The sequence below is a fragment of the Olea europaea genome, chromosome 14, assembly GCF_002742605.1.
Source record: "Olea europaea var. sylvestris chromosome 14, O_europaea_v1, whole genome shotgun sequence".
Classification (NCBI taxonomy): domain Eukaryota; kingdom Viridiplantae; phylum Streptophyta; class Magnoliopsida; order Lamiales; family Oleaceae; genus Olea; species Olea europaea.
The window spans coordinates 12,282,143-12,294,478 of record NC_036250.1 but is presented as its reverse complement, the minus strand read 5'-3'; the positions used below and the strand labels follow the sequence as shown (position 1 = coordinate 12,294,478).

The following is a 12,336-nucleotide window of genomic DNA, read 5'->3' as shown; positions in this document are numbered from 1 at the left end:
TATTCAAGTTTTCTTCTAAGTCAACAGATGAATCCATTTTGAAAGAAAAGAATTGTTTTAGTAAAAAACATTTGTTTGGAATAGTTTTTGATTCATATTGTGCTTTCAATTTGTTCCACATTTTAGAAGCAGTTTTAGTTTCTCCTATAGTTCTGATCACATTGTCTGAAAGATATAAGAAAATGCTACTCCAAGCAGTTTCTTCTAACTCAGTTCTTCTACCAGGAGGTAACTCAGCAGGCCAAGAATTATCTAAGGCTCTAGCACACCTTTGTTGCATCAAAATAGCTTTTATTTTCTGACTCCACATACTAAAATCCCCCCTTCCATCAAACATGCTCATTTCAAACTTAGCAGTGGCTGTCATTGCAAGAAACACCAAGTTAATGCATAGCACACAAGTTTGATCTCAAGAACACACAGGGATATACAATGTGGGGACTGCAGACTGATTAAGGGATCAGAGGTAAATTCAACAATGCACTTATGCACTTTTATCCAATCAGTAAACACTTCAACTGATTTACTCAAGCAATGAACACACAACACTCAGTAAAGAAGCAGGAATATCAAATAGAGTTCACAATTCCTATGTATTTCAAAACTGAATTTCTCCAACAGGACCTTCCAATTGCACACCTTACTGCGTTGTTATCTCAGATTTCTATGACTTCAAGAGCCTTAGGACAAAGACCAAGCACAGTAGGTTTTATAATGCAAGGTAAGTCGAGGGAAATATTTAGGAAATTCTACAGTAAATATTACCAGCAGAGTAATATAGGAAAGACCTCATCAAATGAGTTCGAAGAACTCAGATTCCTGCAGTCAGTGCTCACTGCAGTTTGGAGCAGGTTTCTAGAATCTGGTTCCTTCAAGAATCAGGCGTCCTCAATATTCCAAGAAGCTCTGATACCACTGAAATGTCGAGACACTCAAGATTAACCAACATTCATAGAAACCGAACCAAGAAATGCAGAAAATAAAAGTGCAAAAATAATGAACACGATGATTTTTTCGGCCGAAGCCCCAGAGGTTCAGCACAAGTGCCTAATCCCCTGTTGAGCATCCACTATCAATGGATTCAGCTCGATTGCACTATAAGGCCCCCAAAATCAGGCAGTAAGTATACAATGTTTCCAGAATATTACAATATACAAGTCACAAAGACTTATCTCATAAAGATTCACCAAGGCAGACCACGGTTCACGAAGAAACCACGAACAGGTCACTCAGACACTTAAGTCCCAGGTACTGCCATCCAAGAATCACATGGCTTCACAAGTCATTATACAATATGTAAGCTATTCCACATAGGAAACATAAGAAATCACCAAGATTTCATCAAACCCGACTGCACATCACATGAAACCACTTAGGTTTCTATAAACTCAACACGGCAGTTCAGTAGCTTAGAGATCTATAACATATTCTAGATTAACTCAAGAAAGAGTTCTGAAAATCACTCAAGAATAGAGCCAAAATGAGAGATTCATCGAGAGAGAAAGAGAGGCGACTCAAAAAAAACCCTCGAACTCGAGAAGCCGAATGGAGTAAAAATGAAAAACCAACAGCCACCCAAACCATTTAGGGTTAAATACATAGAATGATCTAGAATCAGATCCAACGGCCAAGAGATCAGCACGTGTCACAATCCAGTTGACTCTTTCCATTAGTAAAGTGTCACTTTACAAAACATGCTTTTAGTTAAAATTGTGGAAGCACAATTTAAATCAAAGTGATCAGCAGTTCGACTCCCAACAACATATAACATACCACCATCTACATTGATATTATAGCATCAATGATGCAAGGCACCATTAATTTCCACAACTGATTGAGTTCCTCCAGCTTGATGAGTGATACCCCCAAGAACACCCAACAACATTTGTTACAATTCATTGACGTAATTATGACAACTTTGTGACATCCCTTCTTTGCACCATCTCTCTTCTATAAGAATGTCGGGCAGTCGGGCTCTTGGTGCTATTGCTAGGAGCATAATCTTGCTTTTATACCAACTCTATGTAGCTGGAACGTAAGAATCAAAAGACAAATGCGGATAATTTCCTCCTGAGTTCTTATGTATATGTAAGAACACATTGCTATTTTTAATTTCGTTTTTCTATTGTACTGCTTGAGTGTTTGATCTGTAAGGTGATCTTTTTTGTTCAAGTTCTTACTTCAATTCGTAGCATTCTTTTCACCAACGAATTGCTAGATTTTAAATGTCCCTTCTAATACATAGATGCACAGGCTTTAAACTTCAAATACACTTCGAGCATCAGTATTATCCAGCAAGAAAATAGTTTTTTGGGGAAAAATTTAACTCTATACAGCGACTAAGAAAATTCGAAGCCCTCTGAAACTTTGATGTTTCACTGTTATACAAATAATAATAATAATAATATTTGATTCTTGTAAATAGCTTTAACTACAAACTTCCCCTTTCCAAAGTCTAATTCTGTATTGTGTACTGTAGAGCGTAAGCAATTGCCTTACCTTGGACCAGAGAGCTCTATGGCTTGTACGAGTAATGAAGAGTCGTTTGTGAGGTCTGAATATCGTTCTGATAAGACGAGCTCCTGTGTTTTATCCTTGCTCGTCCGTACTCTCTGAGATGCTTCCCATTTTTCAACAAGTCCATCACCTTCAAGCATTCGAACAACTTCCGACATCCTTGGTCTATAGTTTGGAATATATTGAGTGCACAAGAGAGCCACTTGAACCATTTCCTCTAGCTCGATCATATCGCACTCGTTTTTTAAATCTTTATCCACCAGCAATTCGAGTCTCTTCTCTTGGTGAAATTTCTTCACCTGAGACATATTTTAGCATTGGATAAGTTTATTGGATATAATTAAATATATAATGATAGATTATAAAATTTGGTGTAGTGTTTATAAGATTCAGGTGCAGGTGCGTGTAACTTGGAAAATTGATATTTGAAAATAAGAAAGCAAATAAAGGGGTATGCTCACCCAATCAAGCATTGCTCCTTTCTGATTAGCTGCTTTGCCAAATTCAAGAGCTCTTTGACCCGTGATCAGTTCAAGTAGTAGGACCCCAAATCCAAAAACATCTGTTTTCTCAGAAGACTGGCCAGTTGAGAGATACTCAGGGGCTATATGCCCTACGGTGCCCCGTACAGCAGTCGTAACATGTGAATCCTGGTGATCCAAAAGCTTTGCTAACCCAAAATCTCCCACCACTGCTTCACAATAGTCATCAAGCAGTATATTTGCCGCCTTCACATCCCTATGAATTATCTTTGGATCACATTGCTCATGGAGATATAGCAGTCCCCTTGCAGCTCCTAACGCAATTCGCTTTCTCGTGCCCCAGTCCAAGACTGGTTTTGCTGTTCAACTTAAATGTGTTAGGGACCACAATCTTGAGAGCAATGATGGAGGAAACGGAAAAGAGAAATTCATTCATACAAACACAGATTTATAGTGGTTTATCCTCAATGTGAGAGCTCTGTCAAAAACTTCGCAATAAATAAAGGAGATTAAGATTTTCCTCACATCTTATCTTGCAGAAAAATGGCTCCCTCATATTCCTTTATATAGCTTAAGAAACTAAGGTGATCAAATACAGAGGTATGAATGCCATATATACCCTATATTAAATCAATCCACGGTTAAGAGGATAAGTGTACAAGATAATCAGACACTAAACAGTCCAAGAAAATGACCTGAAACAAAATGATTCTAAAAATTGCAGCAGGATGTCCAAAACTTGTTTGAGAATATTACCTTTGAGTCGAGAAGCAACACTTCCATTAGACATATACGGGTACACCAGAAGCTTTTCTGTGGCTGTCATACAGAATCCATATAGCCTAAGAAGGTTCCGGTGCACAGCTAGGCTTATCATCTCAACTTCTGTCTGAAATTGTCTCTCCCCTCCAGTGGCACTGCCATCTTTCAACCTCTTTACAGCCACAGCAGTCCCATCTAGAAGATACCCCTTGTAGACATTTCCAAACCCACCTTTTCCCAGAAGTTTTTTACTGCTGAAGTTGTTGGTTGCTATCTGAAGTTCCCTAAGTTGAAACCTCCTCAAATTTCCAAGAGAAATTTCTTCATGATGCTTGTCTGAAATTACGAACAAAGATAATAATTGGCAACATGAACAAACTATTTTTATTGCTTATGTTATCAGTCAACTTCCAACATCTTTCTCAAACCTTTAATATCAAAAAACTTCTGCTGTTTATCAAAAAATTTCTGCTGTTTATGCCTTCGTCTCACCCACAGAAACAGCCCAAATCCGAGGAGAAGCAAACCAATGCACCCAATGCTTGAACTAAGGGCAAGTGCAAAATTGTGACTTTTTCGTCTCCCAGAAGGCATAGCAGCTACTAGAAGCATGGTGAACAAAGTCAGGACAGTCAGATCATGTATACAAAAATTTGAACAGAGTGCTTCAGTAAAAATTCTGATATAGTTCAGAATATAATAAAATGTAAGAGCCTGTTTGATGGAATTTATTTGAAAATAATGAATTATTGAACGGTAATTTTTGGAGAATGTGAGGTTAAAAAGTAAGGAAACTTTGTTGGTTTGTGTGTAGAATATTTTATTGTGTGAATGCGTGGTGGAGAATGGTACTATAACAAACAATTTAAATTTTTAAAGGACGAAAAACAGGGCTTAATAGTGTGGAGCAAGTCTTTTTCCATACTTCCTGAATTGTTCAATGTCATGGACATTGGCATCAATGTTATTCCATGGCAAGGCGGCTCTGACCCTGTAGGGCATATTGAAGGGTTCCCAAGAATACTGCAAAATGATAGTAAAAAGAAAAAAACATTGACAGAAATTCATCAATCCCAGTTCCTTCAGAAACACATTGATACGGAGTTACAAAACTGTGAAATAGTAACTTACTTGAAAGTCTTGGAGGGGAATCTGGGTAAAGGGCCCGTCAAGTTATTGAAAGACAAGTCCCTAAAATAAACAAACATAACAAATCTAAGAAATGTTCTTGACATGATCATGTCATCAAAATCTTGAACCAAAATCAGTAGTCCATGCAATAGGCCAAAGAAAAATTACATGAGAGAAAGCTGCGTCATGTTTGCTAATGACATTGGAATCTCTCCAGATAGACTGTTATTGTTGAGCCTCCTAATTCAGAAAAATACACCACTTGAGATCAAGAGAGCAGTGCATTTTGGTACGTAGTACTAGACACAACTAGACAATATAAAGAACAAGATTTTTTTTTTTTCAACTCTCCACTACTATTGAATCCTCCCTAAGAAACATCCTATTAGGGAATGTTTGATAAGTATTTCTTCCTAGCATTGCTCACGATAATGAACAAGATTTTTAACTTTTTTTCATCCTTAATATTGTAAGTCCAGTTGCGTCCAGTCCATCATACCAAACGTGTTAAGTCCTTTTCGTAGTTTCTCAGATTCAATCTTTGATGCTTACATGTACTGAAGGGTTCTCAAGTGCCCCAGAGAAGGTGGAATGCTACCAGTGAAGAAGTTATCTGAAAGATCAAGAGTCTGGAGCTTTGAGAGTCTTCCAAGTTCTGCTGGGATTGGTCCTGTTATGTTGTTGTTCTGTAATAAGCTGCAAACATTTCATTCATTAAAACCAGCAATGTAATATGCAAAATTTATGAACATTATCTTTACTAACATTTTCTACTTACATAATTTGAAGATTTTTTAAATTCCCAACGCTTGGAGAAAGAATACCCGACAAATTCTGACTTGGGGTCCCTCTGCGTAAGGCAATCTATCAACATATACTTAATTTTTCTTAATCCATTTAATCGTTGAAGATATCTCAAAAACGAATATGCAGTAAAAGAATTGATTTCATTTGGCATGACTTACAGGCCAATAACAAGACTCTCAGCAGAACAAGTAACCATAGTCCAGCTACATGGATCAACAGAGACACCATCCCAATTATCAAGAACGCCGTGAGGATCTATCAAACCAGCTTTTATGCCCATTAAAGCTTGGACTAATTACAGAAAAATTTAAAAGATGAGGATACTTGACTTTAGAAGATATAACATTAAACCATCTTAATATTGAGACAAAAAACAATCTTTTTTACCTTCAAAATTTACACCTGTAGACGAAAGCAAGCATATCGCACAGTTCCAGAAGCAGAAAAATGCGAAAATCCAAAATGCATCTTCTCCTTTTATTGTCATATCTATTGATTATATGCAGCAAACGATCAGACTAGAAAACATTGCTTAGTTTTAGCAATGGAGGTGTTCTCTGGACAAGATTTTAGTGGGTTTCTTCTCTGCATAATAATTTCTTGCTTTCTACTGCTAGAAACTGATTTATATATATATATATATATATATGGCTTTTTTGTTTCTTTTTTCTTTTTCTTTTTTTTTAGTTTGCCGGTCTAAAGAGAAGTTAACTCGGTCCTTTCTCGTATAAAGAGTATGAAGAGAACAAGCATGCCTGTCAAGGGTCAGGAGCTTGTCAAGAAAAGAATACTTTACAGACTAAAATATTAGCTGAATATGGATAAATTCTTACAAGAGTTCTAGGAATATTTTGGCGTGTAATTGTGTAAATCATGCAAAGTTACTAACTTTTCCAATCTTGGGCAATCGATCGAGACGAAAAATGAGCACCGATAATAACGCCCAAAGATAATGTTGTTCAGTTCAGCTAAAAAATTGGATTATAAATTAAAGCCAATAGTTAATTTTAAACACAAATTTCAATCTCACTTTTCATCAATTTTACTATCGTGATGCAATAGGTCTTTGAGCAAATGCATAAACCGCTCTCTTTCAAGAGGATTCACGGCAAATCAGTCATTCACAACCACTAATGAAGGATTCCTTAAAAAGTTCTTGATCCTATTCCATTCCAAGAATGGAAAGTTCGATACAACTGGGATTTTTTTTATTTTTTATTTTTGGAAATTGGATGTGGTCGATTGGTATGAATTTTGAAAGATTCTAGAAAAATCAGAAGTATTCCTACGGGTGGAGGTGATGGGTTCAGTCCATTGAAGGACTTAGCACTGTTGTCACAAGTGAACCAATGAATATAACTTTTGATTTGAAAATAGATTCAACATGATTTTGGAAGAAATTATTAGAATAATTGATTTTTAATAATCGAAAGATCCTAAATTCAATAAATTTTAATTTTTTCTTCTAAAAAATCAGGAGTTCTCCATTCAAACTTTTCCTTTCTTAATTTCCAACAATAAAAACCAAATATTTCCCTGGGACATTTAATCACTAGTTGTTGTTTTGCTTGAAATTCGTCGTTTTCTCTTCGAATTTTATATAGTGAGATTTTCTTATGGTTGAAACTAAGATCTTGGCACATATGCATGTACATGTATTTATTATATATATATTGAGACGAGTCAATCTTGAGCTCGTGGGTTGGCTCATTTTATTACTTGGGCTTTGTCATGTCCACACGAGCTAGAGGGCTAAGTTAGCTCTACTTGGCTCATTGTCAGCCCTAATCTATTTTTGTCACTATGAGATAATAAAAAATATCAAATGTATTGATTGACACTACAAAGGCATTGAATTCATACAACCATCACAATTCACACATAGGTTATTACCTCTTGCCTAAACGATACATTCCCTTTCCATACTTCATTATCTATTTATACAAATAACAAGTTTGGTTTAGGGTACAAAGGAATATGAGTTGGATGTGCCGTATTGGTTCTAGAAAAAAGCATGAGCTAAAGATTTCTCACGCTTTACTACAATTAGATGACAACCCTCCAAGCAACTAACCAAAAAGAGGGTCACTTTAATAATTATAAAGGAAAAAGAAAAGGTGCCCCCCACCCATCTCAACCAACTTTATCCTTTTCTTATAATGAAAAATTTAGAGGGAGAATATTACTTTAGTCTAGATTCAGTCCCATTCTAAGGGAGTGATGATTTCTCTTTTATTCTTTAGAGATATGTAAGTGTTCTTATTTTTCTTAAACTGCTTAAAGGTAAATTTATTTGACTTATTATGTAGTAAAAAATGAGTTTAACTTTAAATTGTTTCAGTACTTCTATATAGATCGTCGTTGCATGAATTTTATCAATAGATTTTTAGCTTCCTATTGATCAATATATGTTGCTCGAAGTGAGTGAAGAACGATTGAGCTTTTGTCGTCACTTCAGGAGAGTTGACCTCATCGGATTTCATTGTAACTTAAAATTAGTTGTTAGAACCTCGTTTGAAAGAAACTTCCCATTTTTAGTTTGTGGATATCCATAACTACTCTTTAAGGTAACGTTATTGCCCTATTTCTAGTCAACATTTGGGCCATGTGACGGGATGGACTCAACACAGTGCAACCTAATTGCTTAAATATAATTTAACTGCCGAAAGAAGAAATTGACAACTTACCAAGAAAAAAGAACAACAAAGAAATTGACCAAACACTAGAAAGAATAAGAGTCAACTGCTATGACATTTAAAATGACAAAAATTGTACGGTTTGATCAACTTTTGATTAGATCTATCATGCTTTAACTTAATTGGTTCACTTGTAATACAATCCACTAAAATAAAAGTGAGTCGAGCTCAATGGGAGTTTTAGTTTTTGCAATAGATCAATTAATCTTGTATGATTTTAAAAACATATTCGATGAACATTTCTTAAAATTTTAAGGCAATTTAACAGTATATATCCACGGATGTTGTTAGTTCGAACTTAATAACAATTTATGTACTAGAAGTTTATGATCTCTCTCAAACCTTGACCATTTAGATTTCTTGTGATTAAAGAGTATACTTACCAAAATAAAATATGATCATTCTCTTATATAGAATGACCATTATATCTTCATTATCAAAATGGTATCTTAAAATTTAAATAATATAAGAATAATTTTACAAGAAAAAACACAATTAAGTAGTATAAGGGTACACTTGTTGCCCGTGGTACGAACTATATTTTATTACTTCTATATAATAGAGATTGAGATTGAGACTCATACAAACCTCGTATAATTCATCATATTCCAAAAAAAAAAGCAAAAAAACAAAAAATGTTGAATCACAACTCTTATTATAGAATTATATTTATGTAATACGTAAGGTATAGAATAATTAATATTTTTAGTCAATTAAATTTGAGTAAAATTGGGTATGTTTGAGTCTCATTATTTGGCATTATAATGAGATGAATAATATTTTTTTAAATGAGTGGTTGAAAATTTTTTGATTTACGTTTAATATTATTTTATTAAAGGTTGTGTGGTTAAAAGTAGGAGAGAAAAAAAATTTAATTTAATGTAATGAGAAATAATGGGGCTCAAACGGGGGCTAAAGCTTAGTGAACCGTAAAAGATTAATTTGAGGGAAAATTGCAGCTCTAGTCCCAAACTTTTCATTTTTTGTAGATTTTATCTCAGCCTTTACTTTGTATCATACACGATCTCAATTCTTTCAAATATTATCGTCTAAGGACAAAATGATAGAAACCGTTAATCAATTCGTTAGTTGACCAAAGGTTAACGATCTGACCCAAATTTGACTATTTTTTAAGGGTAACTTTAAATTTTTCATAATAAAGAATTAAAATATATTAAATAGAAAAACCAAAAAGAAAATAATTTGGAAAGTTATTTTTCTTCTTCTTTTTCCCACCCCACTCCCACGCCCACGCCCACGCCCACGCCCCAGTCTACGCTCACAGAAATCAAAACGACCTGTGCAGCCATTATTGTAGATCCAGACCCTCCGACGCCGACGACTACCATCCACTCCCCCACCGCATCGACGATCATATACCCACCACACGCAAATCATCTCACGAATCCACCATTTAATCTTTCCATTTCGGGTCAAACCCGGGTGTAAACCACAATGCCAGTCGGAATTTCCTCCTATGTTTATAAAATCGACAAAATCCTAAGCTCATGGTGGATGATGTTGGAGAATGAGATGTTAAAGAGACAAGTGTTTGATGACATGTCTGTTGCCATTAGAATTCGAGAGTGGACAACGTAAGGATGGAAATGGATATCGACGGCTTTAATGAGAGTGGGGACGGGGAAGGTACAAGAATCATTGGTCCATGAAATTGGGGCTGAAGTCTAGGTCCCAAAAAATGATGGAGCTGTACAGTGGCTGTTGCAGGTGGTTGTGGGTTTTGGTTTGTTGGGTGGGGTACCGATACGGATTGTTCGTAATAGTATTGGTGGTGGTGCGGTGCAATGGTTTGGATGTGGTGTAGAGATGTCAACGAGTCAAGTCGAGCGGACTCGCAAGTCGAAATTTGTGGCTCGAGCTCGACTCGATTAAAATTGTCGAGCTTTTTTTGAGACCTGATTTGGGGCGAGCTTTTTTTAGACTCGACCCAAGCTTTCGGCTCGGGCCTTTCTGAGCGGAGCCAGGACGACTCGTTTTTCTCTCTCTCTCTCCCCTTTTTTTTTAAGGTAGCATTTTATTGTCGTAAGGTTTTTTTTTTTTAATTTAATATAGGCTCACGGGCCGGCTCGAGCAAAACCCGTGTCCTAATAATGGGGCTCGACCCAAGCCTTGGCTCAGGTTTATCGAGCCCCGAGCCGAGGCGGATCGGGCTTTTTACGGGTTGAGCCATCGGCTGCTCGAGCCGACGAGCCCGATTAACATCTCTAGTATGGTGGGTGGAGGTCGTCGGTACGGGTAGCGTGGGTGGACTTTGGTGTGGGGTAGCAAGAAGAAGTTGTCTAATTCTCCAAATTTTTCCTTTTTTTTTATTTAATATATTTTAATTCTTTAAGACGATAAATCGAAAAGTGCCCTTTTACCTAGCTCGCAAGCCAAAAATCAAGGTTTGGGCTCAACTTGAGCTTTTTTTGGCCCGAGCTGAGCCAAGCATAAGCTCGGCTAAAAAGTCGAGGTCCTGCTCGAGCCGAGCCGACTGGATTTTTATTTTTATTTTCCTTTTTCTACTTTTTTTTTAGAAGGCAGCTTGCCCTTTTTTTTAAGATAGCAACCAGTTGCCTTTCACGCTACCTTACTTCTTTTTTTTTTTTTTTTTTTCCTTCGAGCCAGCTCGAGCTCGGCCCGGCACCCCAAGATGGGGTTCGGCCAGAGCCTGGGCTCGGTTGATCGAGCCTCGAGCTTTTTGTGAGCCAAGCCACGAGCGGCTCGAGCCCTTGAGCTTTTTTGCCATCGCTACTTTTACCGTTAAAAAATAATGAAAATAGGGTTAGATTGTTGACCCTTGGTCAACTAACGCATTGACTAATGGTTTCTGACTTTCTGTCACTTTGTCCTTAAGGTGAGAATATTTGAAAGACTTAAAATCATGTATGGTAAAAAATAAAGATTGAGGTAAAATTTGCAAAAGTCGAAAAGATTTGGGATTGCAACTACAATTTTTTCCTTATGTTTATATGCTCTAAGACAAAATATAAGGTCTAATATTTTAAAAAGGACACGAAATATTATTTTACCATAATCGACCAATCTAAGTGGATGTTTGGCTTTACTCGAAATTTTGACAAATAATTGGGCTGGGGCATTCATATTATTTAAAAATAATAAATAAACAAAATTATTATGACTTCGTGTTAACAACAGAATAAATGTCTATCTATTGTGAAACACAATGAGACTTTTCATAAACAAATCTAGACAACGTATCTCATATGCTCTTCCCTTGACGGAGCTAAGTTTTGGGCCATGTCATGCCGGCATCAAGCCAAATAATGGTCCAACGACTTTGATTAGACCAATCTAACAATGTCAAGCTTGCATCAAGTTAATTAACAATCGCCCTACTTTGACTAGACGTTTATACCAATTCACCTTTACAAATTTAAACATGCCCGTACATATCTCTAATCGATTCAAATTTTCAGTGTCATACCAAAAAATATATCCTTTTTGAATCTTGCTAGACTCCAAATTTTGTACTTTGCAGAAGCAATGATTTTCCTCATTAGATAAAGTGAGAATATTTGATTTACATGGTAGTTGACAGAAATAGGAAGCAATTGAAATGTTTAATAGAAGAGGAAGAGAATCATGAAAACAACATAGGAGGCACGAAAGTAGTCTGCCAATATCAAACAGGCCCTAAACTTTTCTTGAATAATTATGTCTAAACATAATTATATTAAACCACTTCTTATCTAGTAATTTATTGGGTTTAGACATAATAAATGGTATTTAACACGCATGAAAAATCCCATTTTGCCTTTTATTGTTGACTTCAAATTTATTAAGAAAAGTGCTTCGCTGTTAGTTATATATATTTAAAAAAAAAAAAAATCAATTTCTGCCACATAGAAATCTATTGGCCTGATTGCCAATTTATCTACGTTACTATTACATTGTCAACAAAGTATATATATCAAGCA

General features: G+C 36.0%; 1 protein-coding gene across 6 annotated transcripts in view; it reads right to left on the bottom strand.

The window, feature by feature from the left end:
• LOC111409201 (protein NSP-INTERACTING KINASE 1-like) overlaps nucleotides 1–6,300 on the bottom strand; it is a 10,477-nt gene extending 4,177 nt beyond the window's left edge. Inside the window, exons 1-12 of one of the 6 annotated variants that reach the window (XM_023039197.1) lie at nucleotides 6,087–6,300; nucleotides 5,858–5,954; nucleotides 5,671–5,742; nucleotides 5,445–5,588; nucleotides 5,061–5,132; nucleotides 4,893–4,952; nucleotides 4,687–4,784; nucleotides 4,190–4,363; nucleotides 3,756–4,097; nucleotides 2,979–3,358; nucleotides 2,500–2,816; nucleotides 766–915 (exon numbers count right to left, since the gene is read on the bottom strand). In XM_023039197.1, coding sequence (XP_022894965.1) covers nucleotides 879–915; nucleotides 2,500–2,816; nucleotides 2,979–3,358; nucleotides 3,756–4,097; nucleotides 4,190–4,363; nucleotides 4,687–4,784; nucleotides 4,893–4,952; nucleotides 5,061–5,132; nucleotides 5,445–5,588; nucleotides 5,671–5,742; nucleotides 5,858–5,954; nucleotides 6,087–6,186 — 1,893 coding nt within the window. In that variant the 5' untranslated portion in view covers nucleotides 6,187–6,300 and the 3' untranslated portion in view covers nucleotides 766–878. Of the gene's footprint in view, nucleotides 1–735; nucleotides 916–1,725; nucleotides 2,029–2,255; nucleotides 2,817–2,978; nucleotides 3,359–3,755; nucleotides 4,098–4,189; nucleotides 4,364–4,686; nucleotides 4,785–4,892; nucleotides 4,953–5,060; nucleotides 5,133–5,444; nucleotides 5,589–5,670; nucleotides 5,743–5,857; nucleotides 5,991–6,086 lie in introns of those variants that run through there. The other 5 variants (XM_023039192.1, XM_023039194.1, XM_023039193.1 and 2 more) reach the window with 5 other exon arrangements.
• Between the last annotated feature and the right edge of the window lie 6,036 nt (nucleotides 6,301–12,336).